The 23,869-nt window shown below is 44.2% G+C and overlaps 2 protein-coding genes across 4 annotated transcripts; one reads left to right on the top strand and one right to left on the bottom strand.

The window, feature by feature from the left end:
* Positions 1-1,708: 1,708 nt before the first annotated feature.
* Positions 1,709-5,589, top strand: clpp (caseinolytic mitochondrial matrix peptidase proteolytic subunit). The gene is made up of 7 exons (XM_035398383.1): positions 1,709-1,781; positions 2,439-2,540; positions 3,151-3,222; positions 3,749-3,845; positions 4,079-4,266; positions 4,558-4,663; positions 4,785-5,589. Exons 1-7 carry the CDS (start codon positions 1,770-1,772, stop codon positions 5,009-5,011), a joined length of 804 nt encoding a protein of 267 aa, XP_035254274.1. The 5' UTR covers positions 1,709-1,769; the 3' UTR covers positions 5,012-5,589.
* A 1,406-nt stretch (positions 5,590-6,995) lies between these two features.
* On the bottom strand, positions 6,996-21,900 carry aldh3b1 (aldehyde dehydrogenase 3 family, member B1). Of its 3 annotated transcripts, XM_035397873.1 has the most exons (11): positions 21,835-21,900; positions 14,953-15,013; positions 12,895-13,063; positions 12,138-12,248; positions 11,714-11,834; positions 11,541-11,626; positions 11,175-11,256; positions 10,408-10,800; positions 10,054-10,220; positions 8,722-8,821; positions 6,996-8,183 (listed from the first exon to the last, which is right to left on the bottom strand). In XM_035397873.1, the coding sequence occupies exons 3-11, from the start codon at positions 13,054-13,056 to the stop codon at positions 7,987-7,989; spliced, it is 1,419 nt and encodes a 472-aa protein (XP_035253764.1). In that variant the 5' UTR covers positions 13,057-13,063; positions 14,953-15,013; positions 21,835-21,900; the 3' UTR covers positions 6,996-7,986. The 3 variants fall into 3 exon arrangements, with proteins under 3 accessions (XP_035253764.1, XP_035253765.1, XP_035253766.1); XM_035397874.1 differs by lacking the exons at positions 14,953-15,013; positions 21,835-21,900 and adding an exon at positions 13,825-13,917; XM_035397875.1 differs by lacking the exons at positions 14,953-15,013; positions 21,835-21,900 and adding an exon at positions 13,820-13,843.
* Between the last annotated feature and the right edge of the window lie 1,969 nt (positions 21,901-23,869).

Below are 23,869 nucleotides of genomic sequence, written 5' to 3'. Positions count from 1 at the left end.
ATCCGGGTTGCTAAAAACAAGGCAAGCGTATAACTTTGATAGTTATTCATGCTAATTAATTCAAAATATTAATAACTGTCTGTACTGGGTCTGTATCCGACGTCATCAGGTCATCTGAGCCTGTTTGCCTGCATTTATAAGTCATACTTGATGGACATGATGGAGATTTCAAGGCCATGTGCCCCTTTCTGTGCTCTTTCAGCCTTTCTGTGTGGAGTTTGCATGTTCTCCTTGTGTCCTCGTGGGTTTCCTCTGGGGTGCTCCGGTTGCCTCCCACAGTCCAAAGACATGCAGCTAGGCTAATTGGAGATGCTAAATTGTCCATAGGTGTTAGCGTGTGAGTGAATGGTGAGTGTGCCCAGCGATAGATTGGTGGCCCGTCCAGGGTGTATGTCTGCCTCTCGCCCAAATGCACGCTTGGATAGGCTCCAGCACTCCCTGTGACCCTGCCCAGGATAAGCAGGTATAGATAATGGATGGCTGGAGGGATAAGCACATTTTCAGCAGAAAAACTGCAATAATATTAACTAAGGCAGATTTTCATATGGATTGCTGTGGTTCTTTCCAGTAATTAACAGGACTTGCAAATGGATGAAATGTTGAATCCCATAGTTTTAAAGTAGATTGTGTTTTTTCCCCTGGATAGGCTAGAATAGATAATCACTGCGCTCGGGGAGTATTAGCATATTTTTCACTATTCAGAGGGGACTCAAGGCAATAGTATGTATCTGGCTTAAAAGTAGCCCAGTCTTGTCCATAGACCGCCATTGCCAGAGTTAAAGGTTCTAATGGAAAAGTAAGAGTCCAGTAAAATGCTGTATGTCTATCTTTGCTGGAAGTGGTGGAAAACTGACTCCCATTCCCTGTTCCGTGACAGAGAATACATGAAACCACTTTGGCTGCACGTCAGTCCGATTCCACCTTAATTAATTAAGCTATTCCGCATATATGCCTTTCAAATTGATGTGAAGCACTTTGTCATTTATCCCCATTCTGCATTCAAGACCACATCCGGCTGATGTTCACGACCCCGCTGCCTCCTCAAGTGGGAGTCTTGGGTTGTAATTTAACCATTACCACGCGCCTTTCATTTAGCCAGATCATGTGGTTTTCTCTTCCATTTATTTGTCTATTTATAGGAGCCCTGTGAAAATGTCACAAGGTTTTGTGGGTTGCATTCCTGAATGAATTTGTGTTTTGGCACTGTTTAGACATTTATTACAAAGACCATTGACAAAAACCTATTTCATTCAAATGTCCAATGCATGCATAGGTTATTCTTATAAGTATGTTATATACAGGCATGTATATACCAATTCAATTAATAATATGAAAACACAAAATGAAAGTTCACGATTCTTACACGACTGGCACACTACTCCCATCTAGTGTGCAAAAAAGGGATTTCACTAATTTGGCTTCCGTCAACTTGTCACATGACGATGGAGATTTTGGAGAGCAAATAAGATACGCAAGTCGCTACTTTTTCTGCCCGCTCAAACTTTAAAATTATACAGATTTTACATAAAACGTCCCCTTATGTCACAAGTGAGAATTATACCCAAATCTAACAAATCATATTTTAAAGATTACAACCTGACTAAAATTTCTGGACACCGGTCTCCATTGACTTCCATTGTAACACGTACATCTTGTTAATCCACCCTCCATCTTTGAATGTACTTTGAAAGGTCATAAAGATAAATTCCGGGTAACATGAGGTTAAAGGGTATCGCGCTGCCTGTATAGATCTATGGTACATATTCGCAATGCTCATACGAGTGAGTATTACAGCCAACCTTTTTTCCATAAAAAATGACTTATAAGCGCTTTAAGTTTCAAAATGTCTTTTACATTTCATAGATCGCTAACTGGTAAAATAACTGGACAACATACAGTCCGAATACTTCATCCCAGTGACATGTGCGCACTTGTATTTTACAACATAATTTTGTTGAACAGTTTGAAGTATTGCTTGTGTAACGTAGCGGATCGTTTAACTAGCATGCGTCACCTTGTGAGATAGTGATATGTCATTAGCTACTAGCAATTATTAGCTAGTTAGTTAGCTGTTATTCTATGGATATTTGCTAATTATTCGCTAGTTTTCGCACACTGCTTGAAATCTTGCAATCGAAGAAGTGTAGTTGAAAGACATGGTAAAATGTCTTTATCCGGCTTGGTGAAGCCTTGGGGGTTTCTCGTAGATGTACTGTGGATTGAGCTCCATCAATTGACGTGATGTAGGCTAACGTTCGTATTTATATCTCATTACATACAAGTCGTTATTGGCTTTGTTCAGAAATCATGACATAGGATGTCATGTCGCTTGGTGGTTTATTTTTGTGAGGAGAGTACCCACAGCACTCTCCGTTATGCCTTATCCCCCCGATTCATACCGCCGTTTCCTCCTGACCTTCACGTTTTGTTTTTTTCAGCGGGTGTTACAGTGTGGGGCGTCGGTGCTGAAGGGAACACGGTCAGTTCACCTCAGCCCCCCATGGCGGAGCCCCCTTATACCCATAGTTGTAGAACAAACGGTAAGTGGTGATTGACGGATCATATTCGGTTATAGGGTCGGTAACGTTTTACAGTTTAACAAATTAGCGATTATTGCCATTTTGTTGAAATATTGTTGATTTATTCATATTTAGCATTATCTATGTGAATTACTGGTTATTATGACAGCACTTCCAGTAGAAAGTCTAACTACAATTGCTTTTATGTTTCAATGTACGGGAGATTGCTGGTGCTGTTTTGATCCAGTGACTTTTGCTTATTAACTTTTTCACCCACTGGCCAGAGTGGCTTGTGGATTCTAAAAATCAACAGCCATTTTTTACATTTTATCAGCCACATTACTTTTTTTTTTTTTTTTACAAAATAACACAGCCTGATTGGTTAACATTACCTGCCAAAGTGGCTGCTAGAGTAGAAAATCTTACCAACCACCATCAAAATTTTACCAGCATTTGGCTGGAGGCAGGTGCTAATTTCATACCCTGGAACTCTGTGTGAAATATCAGAGCAGTGACTGAGAATATGCTGTTTCCTTGAGTCAAAATTGTTTAACAAATCTCCACGCCAGCCTATTCAGTATTGAATCATGACATAACAGTGGAATCCGTCTCTCTCTTTTTCTGTTTCCAGGGCCGGGGAGAGAGAGCATATGACATATACTCCAGGTTGCTAAGGGAGAGGATCATTTGTGTAATGGGACCAGTAAGTCTGTTAGCGTATCTATGGAATATAATGGAGCGATTGCCTCTAGAATGTTTTTAAACAAGGTGCCATAGACAAGAATTCAAAAGAGCCCTTACCAGCACAAATGCTTGTTAAGTTGGTGCTGGTGTGATCAGGGGTGCTGTAAAGGGGGGTGCCTACACTTTCCCGAATCTATGAAGGATGTGGCAGTTGGTATTTGTGTTTGGGGAATTTACCACCAGAGACAAAAAAAAGGCCGGGGTGGGGGGCTAAAAAGTTGGGAGTGATCCCTGCAGCACCCTCCCTGTGGTCACACTAAGGGTTTAAAATGTGTGTGTGATCCCTGTGGTGAAGTTTTGGTTTACCCATGCGAAGCGCAGTGGAACAGGAAGTGGAGAAGCTGCTTTTGCTCTGTGTGTTTCTCTGGTTTAAGTAATCATGGACTTTCCAACTGTACTTGAGTTTCGATTGGTGAGGTGATTCTAAAAGGTCTTCATCTATTGCCCCTCTCCCTCTTTCCCTTGCCATCTTTCTCTTTTCTCAGATCGATGACTCTGTGGCCAGTCTGGTTATTGCTCAGCTGCTTTTTCTGCAGTCAGAGAGTAACAATAAACCGATTCACATGTACATCAACAGCCCAGGTGAGACCGGGAGCGGGCGGGAGCATGCGGAACACCCTCACTCTTTTGGGAGTGAAATTGTGTCGCTAATGCTCCAAATGAGGTTCCTGAACATTTTGCATGTAGGGGAGCATGGTGTTTGTAGGCTAACTGGTATGGATCAGCATGAAGGTTTTGCTGCCCTCCTGGTGGACACTGTGTTTGCGGGGGGAGGGGGAACGACCATTTTAACGCCGTCTCTGCCTCTGCCACAGGGGGTGTGGTGACGGCAGGCTTGGCCATCTATGACACCATGCAGTATATCCTGAATCCCATCTCCACTTGGTGCGTGGGCCAGGCGGCTAGCATGGGCAGCCTGCTGCTGGCTGCAGGGACCCACGGCATGCGCCACTCCCTGCCCAACGCCAGGATCATGGTGCACCAGCCCTCCGGGGGGGCCAGGGTGAGGAGATGGGGGGGGGGGGGGGACTGGAAACTAGCCTTTGAATGCGAGAGAGGATGTAGTTTTGGGCACAAATGGTGCACAAGAAGAAAACTGATTTTGTGGGTTTCAGTAAAATGCACTGATAACTAATCTGCTATGAAGGGATTGTTTTGAATGAATTTGTGATTTATTGTGGCTCTACAATTCCTAGTGAAATGGATCTTGTGCAAACCAGGATATTTAAGTATTTATCCAGTCTGAGAACTCTGGGTAAAAGTAAACCATTTAAACGTTGCATTTTGCATCCAGGGTCAAGCTACAGACATTGCAATTCAAGCTGAGGAGATCCTTAAACTGAAGAGGCAGATAAACAACATCTACAGCAAACACACCGGGCAGCCCATTGAAACTATAGGTAATGCACTACTGTTTGTGAGAGCGGGTAAAAAAGGAAATTGCATGTAAAATTGGTGTTGAAGTACACAGTTGGCAGTTTATAATTCCGTTTTTTTTTTTTTTCCTGTCCTGGTCACCAGAGGGTGTAATGGAACGAGATCGCTACATGGGCCCCATGGAAGCCCAGGATTTTGGGATCATCGACCGGGTGTTGGTTCACCCTCCTCAGGCTGGCCAGGATGAGCCCGAACTCGTGCAGAAAGACCCTCCCGTGGCCACCAGCCCCGCTCCCGCCTCTGAACCCCTGACCCCTGAACAGGGATCCCCAAGGGCCAATCCCCCTTCCTCATACAGGCCTGAGCCCTGAACCCTGAACCACAACCCAAAACCAATCCTGTACCCCTCACACTGACAAGACTGTCTGAGAACAAAGCTTCAATTTTTCAGATAAAAACTCAAATATATTCTGTCGTTGGTTTGATACGATCATTACCTGTAAAATCTCTTGACACTGGTATTCAGTTTTCAGACTTCGGTGCTCAACCCTGCTCAAAGCGTTGGTTCCCAGCTGGAATCGGCGACCCTTGTCTTAGCATTCTTACGCAATGTCCAGGAGACTAAAGTCCAGAATATCAGCTCAGTTGTACCCTGCAAAAGTCTGTCAAACTGGGTAATTTTGGATACTAATGGAGCTGCCAGAGGAAGTTCACTAGTTTTTAGCAGATTACTAGCATTGCATACTGCAATATGTGAACCTTCATGATCCACACAGAAAGGACAGCACACGTGTAATGTGCGCATTGGTTACAACAGCAAAGTTGTACTCAATTATAAAGTGCAGTTTTAACTGTGAATTTGTCTAGTCACATTTGGTGTTTTTTGACTAACTTCTGGTTGGGGAAATAGAATTAAAAGATTCACCTCATTAAAACTTTGGCATTTTCATTTCATGTTTGTAAAGCATTTGTAAAGTCTTGGGACTTGACTCCTGGACCCATCTTACTTCAGATGCTCATTTTATGCCGTCACTTCCCAGACAGATTGGACAGAGACCATCGCAGGTGCAGAAACTCACACAAGTGATGAGCAAAGGGAGACTTGGACATGAATCAGGAAGCTGTTGGTAAGACAGCAGTCCAAAGGGATGCCAAGCTGTTCTAATTTTGCCAGTTGATTTGTAAAAAAAAAAAAAAAAAAAAAAAAAACCGGTAATGAAATGGCCTCACAGTCGATCAGAAGAATCGCATACTGACCGTATCAGTGATGATGCATTGCTCCAGGAGTCCTATGGAGTGACATCCTATGGCATCGTTCAGCATACCCCATTGGACAGCTGCCTGTCCAATGGGGTACTCGCAATCTGCCAGTCCGCACTGTAGGAGGTTGTGTAGTTCTCTGGCGTGGTTTCTTGCGCTTTTAGACTACAAAAGAAAAATGTGGGAGATGACTGCATGAATTTCACAACGCTTTACATATTGTTTTCAGTGTTTCAAATGATCGTATCCACTGTGTAGAGACCATAACTTACGTTTCTCAGAGATGATCCAGCTCAGAGCCTGATGCTTCAGCAAAGCCTTTAAAGTAGTTGCTCACCTTCTGCGGTATTTTCCTTTTGGGTAGTTTCGATGTTTGAAGGATGTTTTGGCCATTAAATCAAGTTTGAAGAACGATCAGCTTTACATGGACTGGTATGGGGGTATTCAGGGTTCATGGTCTGAAGAAATTACGTCAAGCAGCTTGTGTGGTGATGTTACGCCTCCAGAGGTTGTGTGTGTACATTACTCCATCATTCTTCAAAAATAATTAAAATTCTTATTTTCGGTTTGAACCATTTCCCATGGTGCACGTAACCTCAAGGCCACTGTACTCAAGGGCATTATAGCAGGGCTTTCCTACATCAGCATGACTGCTCGCATCCTTGGGAGTGAAGACCTTGCACAACATGAAAATCAAGAAGGAAAGAACCAGCACCAGTGAAAACGTTATAAAATGAATCTGTTCCAGTACATAACCTCACTGCTTTTTGGAGTTACAAGGAATGCATGTCCTCCCTTTAAGGAGCGATGGCTCAATGCCCCTATACCCCTATACCGTAAAGCTGGCTAGCTGGAAACTTCTAGAAATATGAAAAACATTTACTGCACATAAAATCTGTCTGGGTAAATCGAAAACAAAGACTGAGAAAGAACCACAGAAGGTTGGTCTAGGTCTGGCACTGCTTACCAGGGAAAAAACAAGGTGCAAAACAAACGAGACCGAAGACCAAGTGAAACTTCCCACAACAGTAATCTGCTGTGCGACAAGGGGCCTGGGAACACAAGTGTGTGGAAAGCATGCAGTATACACCAACGTATTGATCAATAGTGTTTTATTAGTTAAAATTCAGTTTTTATTTACAACAGACAAAATATAAAGATCACAAAAACACGACTGGAGTTAACTGGCTCCCAACGAGTTATCAGGTGTATACACATCACATGAAGCGATGTTCACTGGATCTGTACAAACCTGCTGTTCATACCACTTCACTCAGACATATTGACTGGGGGATTTGTAGTTCAAACTTGTGAACTACTACTGGCATTGCCAATATTACAACCACCACACCACACCATACCACACAGCATTTTCACACACAATATTAAAGTTCAAAGCACTTGTTTCTTCATGAATAAACGCCAGTTTCAATATTTTCTTGGTGGCACACGTAAAAAAAAAAAAAAAAAAAGACAGGTTGCAAGTCCTAAACGCAGTTAAGGTTGCCAAGACGTGCAAGGAGACTCCGAAAAGTATGGTCAGGAGATATTCATTTAAAACTAGCGTAACAATCTTCCACTACAGAGACATCAAAAAAGAAAACCTCACTGGTAAACCCCTCACTTTACAGGCAAGTTATCTTCCTCACCCACCCTTCACCCTAACACTTCAGTGTGCAGCCAACCCTATGCGAGGGCCAATCAGAGGCGAGCGCAGAGCAGTGAAGCCCAGCCCTTCAGTGGAGACAGACTGAATGGACAGACTGAAGAGGTCTTCAATCCAAGCATTCAGGGGCATAAAGAATATGGAGTTGGTTGGGCGACCCATTGCTCACACACAAAGAAGTAGGAAATTGTTAAATCATTTGGCAGTTGCATTATGTCCCACTTCCCAAAGGAAAGAAAAAAAAAACCCCAAACTTGTATATGTAAGCACAATTTAACCCTTTAGGATTAGCTGGGAAATTCAGGCTGTGGTGAGCGAGAGCACGTGGCCTAACACCACATCAGCCAGAGAAATAAGGAAATTAAACGTAGCAGTAGGGACTGGGACTGATGGGATATTGGGGGGGGGGGGGGGGTGAAATCACATGACTGCACACCCCCATCCTTTCTTCTTCACGGTGGTGGCCCAGCGCAGCCAGCCCAGGCTGCTCTCCTGGTAGGGGGGGTAGCGGAGCACGTTGATGGGCTCCAGTACCCAGCTCCGCATCATGCAACCCCGCCTGTGGCTGAACGTCTCGAACCCCCAGTGCCCGTGGTAGCTGCCCATCCCGCTGGCCCCTGGGACCGAGGGGGAGAGACAGAGAGCGAAGGAAGGAGAGATGGAAGACAGTAATGGGCGAGCATTCTCTACATGTACAGACCTGAGTACGAGTCATCATGACACGAGAAACATTTCGAAACGTTGACAAAATCCAAGTGGACCTGGGATATATGGCTCAGCTTGGGTAACCCACACCCAAATAATGCTGAATAGAGAGGGATTGAACAGGCTGGGAGGTTCATAGCTGCAAGTTGTTTTTCCAGTCCTGCCAAGTGTGGCCAAGGATATCACTGAGTGTTAGCCAGTACTGGAACCAACAAGCCTTACTGTTCCATCAGCAGAACTTCTGTTCAAATGGAATTCCTTAGTTGGGCCCGGGGAAGATAAGGAGGCGTGGCCAGAGATAACCTGCCACTTGTGACATTACAGCACAACAACAATGTGGCCACTCCTCACTTGCTATATTGTGATATATAAAACACGAGACAGACCCAGGCATGCACACACCCAACCATATGCACACGCACGCACGAGCACACACGCACACACACTCACCCACTCCGCCGAAGGGCAGGCTCTGCAGCGTCATGTGGACTATGCCATCATTTGAGCAGAAACCGCCACTGCTGGTCTGCTCCAAAACAGTGGTAACCACCTGAAAGCAAAAAAACAACATTGCGCAAAATGTCACTTCATTCCCTTGCTCACTTTTTGAGCGTGAATATTTCAGATTAATGCTAACAGGCAAATGCAACTTGGTTTAGTGTAACAGGCAAATTGCATTTTCACAGGCTATCAGTATATGCCACGATTTTCAGTTTTCACTGGCTGAGGATGAACTGGCCTGCTCAGTGATTGGCCGTTATTCAGTAACTGCCCATTTCCATGTTCTGATCACGCTGTCCCATGGGTCTGCAGCCGTGGTCCTGGAGAGCCGCAGGGCGCTGCTGGTTTTCATTATTACTCAGCGCTAATTTGATTAATTAAAGCAGCTGATTACACCATTAGCTCACCTCCACTAGTTACACTGGTCTTAATTTCTTGCAGCTTTTCTCAGACTGTCCAGGACTAGGGTTGTGGACCCCTCTTAGCCACACTCAGGAGGACAGCTGTCAGCTGAGAAATGACTGAGTGTGCCAGGCATACACCAAATGTGCTCTCAGTGGGTGGAGTTTATACTAGACAGCCTCAGGTCATGCCAGAGTCACATGGGTATAAGGAACTGAACAAAACGTATGATTACTACAGAAAACTGATACTCATTATTTATCATAATTAGCATTGTCGTAGGGACAGGTGCATATTGACTTGCATTCAAGCAATGAGCCAACAGGCTAGATCATGCCGAAAGTAGCTTGCAAATCACACACTTAACTTCTAAATATTTATGCGCCAAACAAGATTTGGCATTTACTTTAAGAGGAAAATAGCACTGTGTGAGGCAATACACTATCCATTATTTGTTGCAATTACAGAGTTCGGCACCGACATCCGATCAGATACTGCTTTGCTCCTCACGCCTCACTTAGGCCCTAATGTGATTTTCATATCGACTTGCTCCATATTGCTGGTTTACTGCGTATTTTCGGCACGAACAGTACTGAATCTCCAGCGCACCCAGCAACCGGAGGGCCAGCAGATCTACCATCTACATCCCCTGAAGAGGACACAAGGACCGGCCAGTCGGCCAGTCATTCTGCCTTGACCCAATAGCTTGTGCGACACATTATAATTTACGGTGCTTTTTATGAATCAATAAAATGCAACATGACAATGAAGAAATGAAGTCAAAAGAATGTTTTTAGATGAAATTAAGAAAAATATAAAAATAAAATGGCAGAACGCAGCAGATGCTACTGCTCCAGTGTGGGAGGGGAGCGTACTTGCCTTTGAATCATCAGAAAAGACATACAGGGCCAGTGGCTTCTCTCTGCGGTTTACGAAATCGATCCCTTCTTCCAGGGTCTCGATGGTGAGGATTGGCATAATGGGGCCGAAGATCTCCTCGTCCATGAGCACATCGCTCTCCTGGACATCCACCAGCACCGTAGGGGCTGCCGAAAAAAACCAGAGGAGACTCGTACAGGACAACTGCCCCCAGGACCCACCCCTCATACCACACCAACCGTCCCCACATCCCGCCCGCCAAAGTCTGACTTCAGGCTGAGCCCTTTTATTTTCCAGAAGGCAGAAGTTCTGTGTTTAAAAAAAAAAAAAGCACAAACGCAAAATGCTGCTCACCGATGTATCTGTCCTGCTGGTCGCTCCCCCCCCCCATCACCACCTTCCCGGCCGACTTGCGCAGCATTTCGGTCAGCCTGTTCCAGTGCCTGTCCGTGACTATGCGGGCCATGTCCGGACACTTCTGGGGCTCGGAAGTGTAGAAGCTCTCCAGGGTGTCCCGGATGGCCGGGATGAGGTCGTCCCGCATCTGTGGGGTGCAGAGGACGTAGTCGGGGGCCACGCAGCTCTGTCCCGCGTTGAAGAATTTGGCCCAGACCAGCCTCTTGGCGGCAGCCTTGATGTCCAGGTTTCCGTAGATGAGGCAGGGGCACTTCCCCCCCAGCTCCAGGGTGACCGGGGTCAGGTGCACCGCTGCTGCCTGCAGGATGCTACGAGCCACGGGCTGAGATCCTGAGAGGGACGTTAGAGGGAGACAGAGAAGGGAGAGACAGAAGGGGGAGAGGAGGGAGAGAGAGAGAGAGAGGCAGGAAGACCACAGTTGGAGGGGGAGAGTGGAGGGAGGGAGAACAAAAGGAAGACATACAGACATAGTAAAGGAGGGAGAAGAAGAGGGAAGGGTGAGGAAAAGAAGGGACAGGAGAAGGAAGAGAGGAAGAATGAGGAGAGACAGGAGGGAAGGAGGTGGGGAGGAGGAAGATGGGAGAGCAGGAAAACAAGAGGAAAGCATTACTCAGAATGAACAATCTGTTAACACACGTGGAACCTGCTTCCTCAGAAGCAGCTGGAGGACAGCTGGCGTTAGTGGACCCTCACACAGCACACACCCGTGTAGAAGATGTGATCGAATCGATTCTCCAGCAGCTTCTTCGTCTCTTCAGCTCCCCCGCACACCACCGCGTAGCACTCCTGCAACAGCACACAGCCGCCGTTACCTCAGGCCTCAACTGCCATCAGGGTTAAAGGTCAGGTCACATACAGGTCACACACAGGCAGCGGTGAAGAAACAGGTGTTCAGTGACACATACCAGAGCCAAATGCCAAATGACAGAATGCAGAGCACGCATGCACTGGCACACACGTACGTGCATGTACGCACACGCACACGCACACGCACACGCACACGCACACGCACACGCACACGCACACGCACACGCACACGCACACGCACACGCACACGCACACGCACACACCTGAGACAGGTACTTCGGGATGAGCTCGGCCAGGAGCTTCTCTGTTGCCTGGCTGATTTCGGAAGGCTTGAGAAGGGCACAGTTTCCTGGTCAACGACAGCGCAGCGGGTTGAAATCTTGCAGTCGTTAATTCAGGCAGTCTCACAAAATGGCGGACACACGCAAATGCTTACCAGCAGCTATCGCCCCAACCAGGGGTGACAAGGTGACTTGGACAGGGTAATTCCATGCCCCGATGATCAAAACCACACCCAGGGGCTCTCTCCGAATAAAACAATCATCCATCTTTGTGGCCTGACAAAGAAAGAGGTGCAGGAGGGAAGTCACTCTGGGGAAATGCCTTCTGTACAAAACAGCACACAGTGATGCATACCGAGATCTTTTTTTAACAGTGGCAGTGCATTAGCATCACAAGTCATCAGGCTTGGAATGTCTCCAGAATAGTCAGATGATATTGAGTAACGTCCTTGACGGAGCAGTTTGGGCAGTTTGTGTGTGTGTGTGTGTGTGTGTGTGTGTGTGTGTGTGCTTTCTGAAGACCTGTAGTAAAACTTAAGGAAAAAAACTCAACTCGTAGAGAACGCAGAGACGCCTTACCAGGTTTTTTGACACGTATTCTGGCTGCATCCAGGTGTGCAGGTTATTTATGGCAAAGCAGATCTCATTTGTCACCATTTCAATATCAGACAGAACAGCCTCAAACTTCGGCTAAGGGAGAACAATGAAGGGGTGGGGGGGGGAGCAGTCACAGAGATTAAAAAAACAAATATTAAATATTAAGGGAAGTGTTTGGATATGCCACAATTTAAAAACATGCCAGACATTTCCCCCCAGAAATGTTAAGTAATGCAACGCTGAATGAGAAGTGTGAAAAAAGAAGGATGGAAATTGCAGAGTGAACAGTAAACATCAGAACTTCTGCAGCCCACGTCTAGGATGTAGTGCATGTCTGGAGCGGAGTGGCGTGGGGCAGGGCAGGATGGAGCAGGGCAAGCTGGTGTGGAGCAGACAGGGCAGGCCAGGCTGGAGCGGGGCAGGGCAGGACAGGGCAGGACAGGGCAGGCTGGAGCGGGGCAGGGCAGGACAGGGCAGGGCAGGGCAGGCTAGAGCGGGGCAGGGCAGGCCAGGCAGGGGCAGGGCAGGGCAGGGCAGCCTGGAGAAGGACAGGGCAGGGCAGGGCAGGCTGGAGCGGGGCAGGGCAGGCTAGAGCGGGGCAGGGCAGGCCAGGCAGGGGCAGGGCAGGGCAGGGCAGCCTGGAGAAGGACAGGGCAGGGCAGGCTGGAGCGGGGCAGGGTAGGGCAGGCTGGAGTGGAGCAGGACAGGGCAGGGCAGGACAGGGCGGAGCGGTGCCTACCTTGTTGAGGTCCTGGTGCAGCGCGGCCAGGATCTGATCCTCGTTCTCTGTCATGAGCTTCAGGAGCGCATCCAGCTGTGCCAGGCGAAACTGCTCCGGGAGGGGGACCCCCGAGTGAAAGGACCTCTGCAGCCTGTTAAGGACCTCCTTCTGTTCCTCCATCCTGCACCTGGGGGAGGGGCAGAGAGGGACTGATGCAATGGTGCAATGGGGGCCCAGTCATCAAGTTATGGATATATATGATTTTAGCCCTCTCATGCGCTGATCTGAGGTCCTCAACCATTTCAACAGGAGCTGAGGAACAGGTTACAAATGTCTGTACCCTGAGAGCCGACCATCCACTACAGTGATGATTTTATTTTGCGCCCCCCCCCCCCCCCACCCCCCAAAAAAAGAAGCAATAGTGTGTAAAAATTACAGATGAACTTGGTTATGCAGCAGGTTATGCAGCAAAAGCAATACTGCCTCATCACTTTTACAATTACAAATAAACATAATATACCGGTGAGATGAAAGGAACATTAGGTGTTCATGCGCATAAGGTAACAGGCGTTAATCATTCTAATAACACGGTTTTCTTTGAACAGAACAAAAACAGGGAAAGGAGGGGAAAACCCACAGCTAATATTTTAGAAAAAATTGAGTTTAACTGGGCTTTACTTCACCAAAAATTCCACTCTTCAAGAAATGGATAAAAATATCATGAAATTCCTGGCTTCCATGCCATATTGCACCCTGTTACTGCGGTAAGTTGAATAGTGCGCGTGTTTTGTCTGCCCATCAGCTGTTATTTATACCGACTTGCCGAAGAAAACGGAATTTTAAGCCGCGTTTCCACCAAAATTACCCGGAACTTTTAGTCCCAGAACTACTTTTCAAGGAACTTAGTGAACTTGCTTTTCAAGTAAAGCAAAGTGATTCAAACCTTACGTATCGAAAGGGCTTGAGTATCGCAAAAAATAAAAATGCCAAAAACCCTTCCTGCCTCAGCAGACTGTGACCAGTAATTGCGCCATTACACCAAACCCTTCTTTTAAACAGAAAACAGCATAATCACGAACAGGTGAACACCCACGTAATTTCTCAGGTAGGCAATTAGTAAACGGTTTACAAAGAATTACGTTAACAGCCTTGCCGCCGACTTGCTATGATTTCACATAACATTTTATCAAGGCAAGGAATGTTGCGAGAATGGCATAAGAAATTTGTGAAAGGCAATGCTTGATCTTAAAATAATAATAAATAAACCAAATTCCAGGCAACGTTCCTGACTGATTACGCGGTATAAAATGTTATGGTCACCATCGCTGAAAATGGAAAAGGTCTTGAGGTTATTGTGTCAGTGGCGGTCACCTATACGCCTATAATTAGCAAGCGGCGGTCCTGTTTCACAGAAAAAAACGAATAACTATCAAATGTGAATCGTTACTTATGGTCCGGGGTTCAAAGCACAAAAAAACCTGCAAAGGTTTTTGCGGGTGTAACGTCGCAATTAATACCGAATATTATATACAGCTTAACGAGCAGCAAAAAAGGCACAGCAGAATGTGATTTTTCATGACTTCTTTGAAACGAATGGAAAATAACGTCCCACGAAAAGTTTGTCTAAAGGCAAATTAATTACAGCAAACACACAGCCAATGGATCAACTCACAGGACTTTCTTAACGTGAGGCTACACGTTTAAAAAAAAACGTATAGCTAGCGAGCCAGACCAATGCGCTGTCGCTTTTTGCACTGTCTAATTAAAGCTTTGAGTCGCATTGAAAAAGAGGGAACTAAATGAATCAGATGCAGCAGTTGACTATTCGCTAACATTTATCCGCATCGTCAGTTTAAAAAATATATCTGAGCCGCGTTTATACGGACATCTCTCATGGAATCCGAAAATCTTCTGGTACAATGTTGCAATGAACACACGTCCCATTTTAAGTTAAGGTAAAGTTTCTTTAAGTTGTCTGACGTCGGTATGACATTTGCAAAGCGTTTTAATTCACTTGGTGTCAATGTTTGTTTGTTTAAGAGCGCCGATATTTTTACGCCGATTTCAATATCTTACCTCGTCACGCACCGAAATAAATGGCTGCTTCCCCGTTCCGGACGTTTTCAATTGTGGTCACCTGCATTTGGAAACAGGAAGAAAAAGTATTTCCGGGTGCAGGCGTTGTTTCACTGCACACACGTGCGTTACAACAGAAATCAACTGAGCAGTTGCACATTACACAGTACGTTCAGATGAATGAAATAGAAGACTTGTCCATCTTGGACATAAATATTTCAAATGCTGTCATTCGGGTGAAATAAAATATGGTAAACTGCAAGAGATGTGTAACGTCAGCTTTATAATACATATTGTATAAGCCATATCATGTTTTTAAACAAAGAGAGGAAGAACTGTTTAATATTTATCGCAAATCCATAACATTCTGTCTTGGGTCCCTTTCTACAATTTCAAAAAATGTATGGGGGGAAGGGGAAATCGCACCTGTGGTCTCACATAGGCCTACATGAATATATAAAGAATGCAGATATGGTGAATAGGTTTATTTGTTCTTTGACCAAACATTAGAATGGGCAAGATGCGTGAACTCAGTGACTTTGACCATGGTATGATTGTTGGTGCCAGACATGGTGGTTTTAGCATCTCAGAAACAGCTTACCTCTTAGGATTTTCACACAGTACCGTCTCTAGAGTTTACAGAGAATGGAGTGACAAACAACAACAAAAAAAAAAACATCCAGTGCATGGCAGTTCTGTGGGCCAAAACCTTTTTAATGAGAGGAGTCAGAGGAGAATGGGCAGACCTGTTCAAGTTAACAGAAAGGACACACACGCTCAAATAATAGCTGTTTACAACAGTGGTGTACAGAAGGGCATCTCTGAATGCACAAGGCAAGACACCTTGAAGCAGATGGGTAACAGCAGCAGAAAAACATGCTGGGCTTCATTTCTGTTGACTAAGACCAGTAAGAAGAGAAGGCATGTGATCACCAAAACTGGATGACCAAAGAATGGAAAAATGGCTGCAGGTCTGACTGATCCATTGCTGCAACATGCATATGGTAGGGTCAGAATTTGGCGTAAGCAGCAGTAATCCATGAACCAATCCATGAGTCAGTATGGACCAATATCCCTAGGGAATGTTTCCAGCACCTTGTTGAATCCAAGCCATGAAGATACTTTTGAACATGTAGTGTATGTGGACACCTGACATCCAACATCTTATCCAAAATTATCGGCATTAATATGGCGTTGGTCCACCCTTGCTGCTATAACAACCTCCACGCTTATGGGAAGGCTTATACTAAATGTTGGAGAATTGCTGCAGGGATTTGCTTCCTTCCAGCCCAAAGAGCATTAGTGAGGTCAGGCACTGATTGGGCGATTAGGCCTGGCTTGCAGTTGGTCTTCCGATCGATCCCAAAGGTGTTTGATGGGGTTGAGGTCAGGGCTCTGTGCAGGCCAGTCAAGTTCTCCCACACCGTTCTCGACAAAACCATTTTTATATCGACCTCGCTGCATGCCAGGGAGCATTGTCATGCTGAAACAGACAAGGGCCTTCCCCAAACTGCTGGAAACTCTGAAACTGTGAAAACCAGCCCCAGACCAGGGGGTGTCCGGGTACTATTGGTCATATAGTGTAGGTGTATTTATTCATATGCAAATATGAGTGTAGCCATGGAATTCTTCATCTACAGTGCAGTCGGTGGGTATTTGTGACACAATGTTTGTTCTTTTGCCTGAGTACTCCAGCACACCGGGTCTGAGATGAAACCATGAATAGGAGGTTAAAGTGCAAACTGTCAGCTTTAATTTTGGCATTTGCATCCATATCAGGTGAACCATATAGGAATTGCAGGCATTTATATACATATCCCCCTCTTTTAGCAGACCAAAAGCACCATATTTATGCACACGTCTATATGCATTTATTCATGTATGTATGTATGTTCAGATTGTGGCAAAAAGAAGAGCTGCAGCGGGTGAGGGACAGTTGAAAGCAAGGGTCCCCACACTGCTGCGGCAACAACACACAGTATGTGTTTGTGAGGGACAGTGGAAGGTCAAACCCAAAAAAAGACAGCCTGAGAGAGGAGATGTTCTCCCACTCACCCCAGCCCTTCCACATATTAACCCTTTAAGTTGTAAGATCACAAATATGTGATGACAATGTTCTTAACGGAACATTATAATCCTGATCAATCACTACTGGCAACTGAATACAATGGGAGTTCTAGAACTGTGACTTAGGTTCGAAACCCCCCCCTTATATTTTTACACAGAGTTTTAGAGGATATTCACATAATCCTAAAAATCTCTGGTTTACAACACTTGGGTGACAATGGCCCAGTAGATATTAAGCAGGAAAAAATGTGCTTGGCAGTGATCGATGACTTTAATGAGGATTATTTTCACATTCCCTGCATTACCCAACTCACTAGGAGACTCTGAAAGCCCAGGTATTCAACTGCTTCAGCTCAAAAGAAGCAAATTTAGGGACAGTCTTTGTGCATTTATGTATGTATGCATGCATGTACATTATGTATGCATTTATTCATCTATTACATTCATGAATGCATTTATTCATATATTTATGCATTTATTCATGTATGTATGTATGCATGTTGGTGTTCATGCCTGCATGTATGTCTGATTATGTATGCATTTATGTATAAATGCATATATGCACACATGTATGCATGTATGAATGCAAACTCGTGCATTAAATTCCACAGTGCGGGCCAGTGCTCCGGTAGATGCGTCTTGCCATGCCTGCGAAGCACGTGAACTGAAATGGGAGAACGCTGGAGCAGCTGCGATGGAGTGACGGAAGAGTCCAGAGAGAGCAGATACCGAGGACACCGCAAATGCGTTTGTAAGGCAGCCGATCAGCAAGAACCCTCGTAATTTTCCTTTTGTACATTATCAGGCTCTGGTCCTTCATTGTTGCCGGTGCTACATCATCTCTTCCATTTCTCCAAATTTTCCTCTACATTCCATTTCGCGCATCCGATGTCCTCTAAACCCGTGTCTTTTTCCTCTGGCTCCTTGGTTAAGACTTAATTCCTCGCGCCGTTAGGCATCAGCGCCCGACACTTTCTTTTAAAAGTAATCGTGACAACACACCTGAAGACCATCAATGGAAGCGCGCAATCTCCGAAATACCTGCCGCTAAGGTAAGGACAAGATTCAGATTTTATTTTCCACCTTTAAGTTTGACTATGTATTTGATTATGACGAAAGAACGCGGAGAATCGCTTTAGAGACGGGTAAAATACCAATCTTACATGTAGCTGCGACAAACTCGACGGGTCAACATTCGAGAAGTGCATCAACAAGAATGTACAAACGAAACAACTTTAAATGTACATAGTAATCACTAGAGGGTACGTTTAAAATCATTCGTAAAATTAAACAGCACACAAATATGGGCATTTACAATCAAATTTATCTTAGGAAAGATATGGCTGTAAGCTTTGAGAAAATAATTTTGAAAACCATCAGTAATGTATTTTCTAAAGAACCTCTTAATTTTATTAAGTACTTAATTTTATTTATTCATTTTAAGTATTAGTACTTTCTGCCAATTTGTAAAATAAATAAATAAATAAATAATTCACACTGTGCCACCAGAAAGGAAGGCAAAGCTTTTATTAAAAAAGAAATACAACATAATTTTTAAAGAAAGTGTTTAAATCACATGTAAAACAAAAGGACATTTTTGAGCTGTTATGCTCTTGTAAAAGAAGGGGGAAAAGAAAAACGATTAAATAGACTTCTTTGATGTTAAATAATCCAGATTTGTTAAAAAAAATGGATTAAAACAGTTAGAGTGCTTACATTCTCTTGTTCAGCCAAATTAGGCCGATCTCCAGCAGTCATCTCAAGCTGATGGATAAATTCCTGACAACATTTCCCACTAAAATTACTTCACTCAATTTTGACATATGTTAGCTATTACATTACAGCCTACATTACTTATCCCCAGCCATTACATCTCCATTACATTACTCATCCCTAACCATTACATTTCTGTTCCACTACTATTCCCAACCATTAGGTGTAAGTCTCCATTACATGACAATACGCATTCCCAACCATTACATCTCAATTACATGACATCACTAATCCGCAACGATTACATCCCCCTTAAAATACTCATCCACAACGATTACACCTGCATTCCACGACTCATCCCCAACCATTACATCTCCATTATACACCCCTGATAATTACATCTCTATTACATGACATCACTCATCCCCAACAATTACGTCTCCATTGCATTACTAATCTCCCACCGTAACATCTCCATCATCACTGCTCATTACCCACCATTACACCTCATTATATTTTCTGACTCATCCTCCACCATTACCTCACCACCGCATTCCTCGTTCCCAACCATTGCATCCCCATTACATCGCATTACTCAGCCCCAATCATTACATTTCCATTAATTACTTATCCCAAATCATTCTCTTCTTCATCATTCTCCTTCTGTTGTTTGGATCGTGTTCACCCGGCTCTGTTTAAGTGCTTTACTGAAATGGCGCACCTGCATTTCTCTTGCTGGCAACAGCTGGAAGCCCAGAGGTGCTTGGCCTGTCATGGGGAGGGGCTAATGCACTGGTAACCGAGGGACGCTGGATGAACTCGAGCCCAAGGGCCTGCCCTGGACGGCTGGGCTCAGCTGTCAGTCCTGGCCCCTGGGTGGTGGAACGAGCTGCGCCCACGGTGGGCAGAACGGCAGAGACGGCGGCCATCTTCCCACACGGACTGAAGACCCACTGCTTTAGACCGCACCTTGGGGCTCCTGTTCCGATCAGTTTGCTGGCGAGTGTGCAGTTTTTGCAACTTGCTGTTTCTTGATATTACGCGATCCAAGATGTTTTACCGCACTTCAACCCCAGAGGTTAGAACTGGCATTTGCATCGCAAGTCACTCTGGACAAGTAATGACGTAACCCCGCCTCTGGTGGGATACAGCCTATAGTGTCCCACTCCCAGTTGACTCCATAGTGATCCAATGAACCAGCTCATGCTTGTCCCTGCAATATCTAGGCAACTGGGCTGCCCAGTCTGGGCTCACAGACGGTCATGAGCCACTTGGTAGCCGGTCTTGAAGGGAAGAAGTGATTTTTCTCCTCTACTATGAACAATTCCTGTCGGGCAATTTTTATCTTCCATTTCGGATTAGGTTCCATCTATAAATGCCTAACTGAACTTGCATGCCTATCCCCTCAGCGCAGCATGCTCTTCCAATTTGAGAAGCAGCCGAATACCTTCAGACTCCTTTTCCGTTCCCTTTGCCTTATGCCGATTGAGCCACACGGATGTTCTGTCGGAGGAGAACAGAACACGTGTAGCAGCAAAGGCAGGCTCCAGGGACTTCCTCGACGAGGGCAGGAGGCTTTGGCACAATGGCGGCCTGCACTTCTGCAAGGAGGTTTATAAGGCAACGCATAAAGCCTCCTTGGTTTATTGTTTCGGGTCCACTACATTTCAGATGAAACTGCAGCTGTACTGTTTACAGATGATTAGACATTCAGTGCATAGCAGTGGCTGGTGACCCATGGCCTGGCATGCCAGATAGGTCTTGTTTTGTTGTTGTTCCATTTTATCTCTCAATTAGCCTATACATACGGAGTCTGAAAAATGAAAAGTCAAGCACCCCCAGGCACCTCAACTCATTGAACCAAACAGCTGATCTAATTATTTAATTAGAAGTTCAAATGGAACACAACCCAAATTACTGGCAGTCCAGGACCTGGGCTCGCCATTTCTCTGTATCAGGCCTGACCAGCTCTGCACAATGAAGACATGCACACTCGCCACCAGGCTTGGAGAGTTTTGCACCTGGCTGTTCACCTAAGCATCATTTCACCTTTAAATGCCCCCACAAAAACAATTTCATTTTTTTAAATGCACCATTTAGCAAAATGTTTGACATCTCTCAAACCCAGAAGAACAGCAACTGAACTAAACTAATCGTTGAATGCAAAGTATGCACAGATTCTAGACCTGTTATCATAATTGTTGCCAAAGTCAAGTGCTTCCTGATAAGTTAAAATTCAGCAGTGACATTTGAAATGTATGGAAAGACAACCACTAATATATATATTTATTAACTACATGACTAAATACTAATATTATTACTTTTACAAATATGCAATATAAGGACAAGTGAGCCAATGTGACGTCATCCATCCAGTCCCTGCATTTACCTAAAAGGACCAATAGATGCCGCCGTTTCTCTTTTCTAGTGACTTTGCAAATCTGTACAGCATACCCGCTTGTCAGCGACAAGAAGTTCAACATTTCATTTGGGAACTTGAAATGATCCTTTGGGTTTAAAGAAATGGTGGAAGGCCGACCTTCCTTACCATCTCTTTGATCAAGGCTTACAAAGTCTGTGGTAGCTAGCCAACTCGATGTGAATGCAGGCTCAACGGATTTCGAGAGACACACTTAGTAAAAACCGTAAAAACTCGGCAAGTCTTACATCCGAGATGGGCACATGCTAAGAAATAAGACTGTTGGCTGTTCGTACATTCGAATCGGCGTATTGTACATAAGGGCATGTGAATGGGGAGCGATCTTTACTGAAGCCACCAAGCTAAGACTGGCTAGTCTAAGCAGTAGCTACGAAAGAAGGTAATGTTCAACTTCGTGCTTTTCCTATAAAGAAAAGTGAACACACGAGATTGTTTGCTAGCTAACGTCACAAAATGGATACTTATGTCAGCTACCACGCATTCCTACTTGCGTACAAACAACGTCCATGCACCTTTTAATCAACCAATAATCAAATATCTTATACATGCCATATTTATCTGACTATCTGTTCCACCTAATTGTCCACATGTATAAATAAATTACAAATCTTAAATATTTAACTTTACTTGTGGCGACTGTTTTGGTATTGATTGCATTTTACCTCTCGTTCGAATTTTCCTCCTGCTGTTTAGATATGCCTCCGCTGCAACTACGGAAGCCTGCTAGTAAGCGGCTACGGCCTTTTTTCAAAACGCGACTGTAGATCAGTATTACGCTGGGGTAATGTAAGGACACGACTGGGACGGGGTCAGTCATACTATCTACTGCGTGCATGGGGGAAAACATTTCTAAAACCCGTTCAAGTTCTATTGTTTTTTTGAACTCCTATATATTCTTTGGTTTTTGTTGCATGTTATTAATTGTTCCAATCAACTAGCCTATATAAATTATTATTATTATTATTATTATTATTATTATTATTATTATTATTATTATGTTACTGATTCCTATATCCATAATATATCAAGAAATTACAATACAACAGCCCACAATGGTAATTCAACATTCAGTTTTACTGCAATCAATCTAGGATCTACCAACTGTAAAGTCAATAAACAACAAAATAATCATAATAATGGCGCAAAGGTCATTGTATGCAAAATGTCAGGATTAATCTGATCCCATCTTAAGACCAGAGAAGGCTATGTGGCGCCACATATGATCAGCTTTGTGGCATAATTTTTTGAAGGTCTGTTACATTTGCATTAAAATAATTGAAAAATGTGTCCCTCCAGAAAAAGAAAACAAAAAAATTCCATTCATAGTAATGTGATTTTGTTGGAGTGCCAGGAATGCACATATAGCTGGCACACTCTCTAGATAAAATTTAAAGCAGTGGAAGGGAATCAGGAAATCATTTACAATTACAATTACATTTTAGGCATTTAACCTGACACTCTTGTCTTCAGCGACTGAGACAGCTTAATTTCACATGCAATCCTTCAACAGAACTGGACATGTACCGAAGCAAGTCAGGCTACATACCTTGCTTAAGGGTACAAAGGCAGTGCCCTATATAGAGAATCATACCTACAAACAATCTTCGAGTGGCAATCCCGGTCCCATAACCATTATGCTACACTGCTGCTCTCGATCAGCCAACTGCGCAGCGACAGAGGAACTGAGAGGAAATATTGAAAAGCCTATAAGGGGACACTTGAATAAGAGTGACAAGCCATTTGGTTCAATATGCTGGGAGATTGACTTTAATAAAAATTCAGCAGATGTAAGGAGATAACCATCCTTTAGGAAAGCCGCCCGAAGGGCTGGTTTTCCCCACTCTTGCTCCATCAGTCACAGCTTCTCTGATAGCTGTGATATTCATTTTCATTGATTTCTGTCTCCTGGGCAATTTTAAGTCTCCAATAAATAATGAACTGCACTCTGATTTTATATGTGTACTAGAGTGCATAATGGAGCACTGCATAAGAACATTCAAAAGCAATTCAGCCTTAGAATTACAAAATACCACTTAAATAATGCTCTGCTGAACATGTTTATCAGGAATCATCCTGTTCTTGCAAGAGATCAATGTGTCTCTCATAGGAGTTCATGGTGTAACATTTTATTCTTAATGTGAAAGAAATAACAGTAAAAGAGAAACTGAGTGAAAAATGCATGACATTATGAAACAATGATTTACTTATGAGACTATTGCACATAATTGACTGTCCCTGGTTTTAAATCAACCAAGGACAGTCTATATTTTAAAACGAACACCTTTTTATCATTCCTCGTTCAGACAAATTGACAGTTAAGCAAAAGATCCAGCAGGTAAACTTGAAAGTCTGTTTATGTTGGAGGATGTTCAGGAAGTGCCATCCACTCAGCATTTCAGTGATTTTAGTAGGCTAATTTTAGGAACACTTGCTGGGCACTTAATTTGGTACAACATTGTTGCAATGTTTAAAACACGAAACGTCATTATATAATGTGAGCATTTCCTCTTCATTAATGCAGACGTTAGGCTACTATACATATATATTCTGCGCGCGCTGTAGGCTACCTACACCCCAAGGTGGGCTCACCTGCCGTATCAACGCTCTGGGGTAGCTAGCCTACTTTCTACATTGGTCAATCTGTCAGTCACACACAAAAAGGAGGATGGGGGCTTTGCTGTCACTGTACAAATAGCT

The sequence above is a fragment of the Anguilla anguilla genome, chromosome 17, assembly GCF_013347855.1.
Source record: "Anguilla anguilla isolate fAngAng1 chromosome 17, fAngAng1.pri, whole genome shotgun sequence".
NCBI lineage: Eukaryota > Metazoa > Chordata > Actinopteri > Anguilliformes > Anguillidae > Anguilla > Anguilla anguilla.
Note: the sequence above shows the minus strand (reverse complement) of the source record. Positions and strands in the feature narration are given on the sequence as shown.

Bases quoted from the DNA above. Each gene is read 5' to 3' on its own strand.
- clpp (XM_035398383.1), top strand. The intron at 2,541-3,150 runs GTAAGTGGTGAT...TTCTGTTTCCAG, and splicing joins CCATAGTTGTAGAACAAACG to GGCCGGGGAGAGAGAGCATA. The intron at 3,223-3,748 runs GTAAGTCTGTTA...CTCTTTTCTCAG, and splicing joins TCATTTGTGTAATGGGACCA to ATCGATGACTCTGTGGCCAG.
- aldh3b1 (XM_035397873.1), bottom strand. From the start codon at position 13,056: ATGGAGGAACAGAAGGAGGTCCTTAACAGGCTGCAGAGGTCCTTTCAC. The intron at 11,835-12,137 runs GTAAGGCGTCTC...TTTCTTTGTCAG, and splicing joins AATACGTGTCAAAAAACCTG to GCCACAAAGATGGATGATTG. The intron at 11,627-11,713 runs GTAAGCATTTGC...GTCGTTGACCAG, and splicing joins GGTTGGGGCGATAGCTGCTG to GAAACTGTGCCCTTCTCAAG.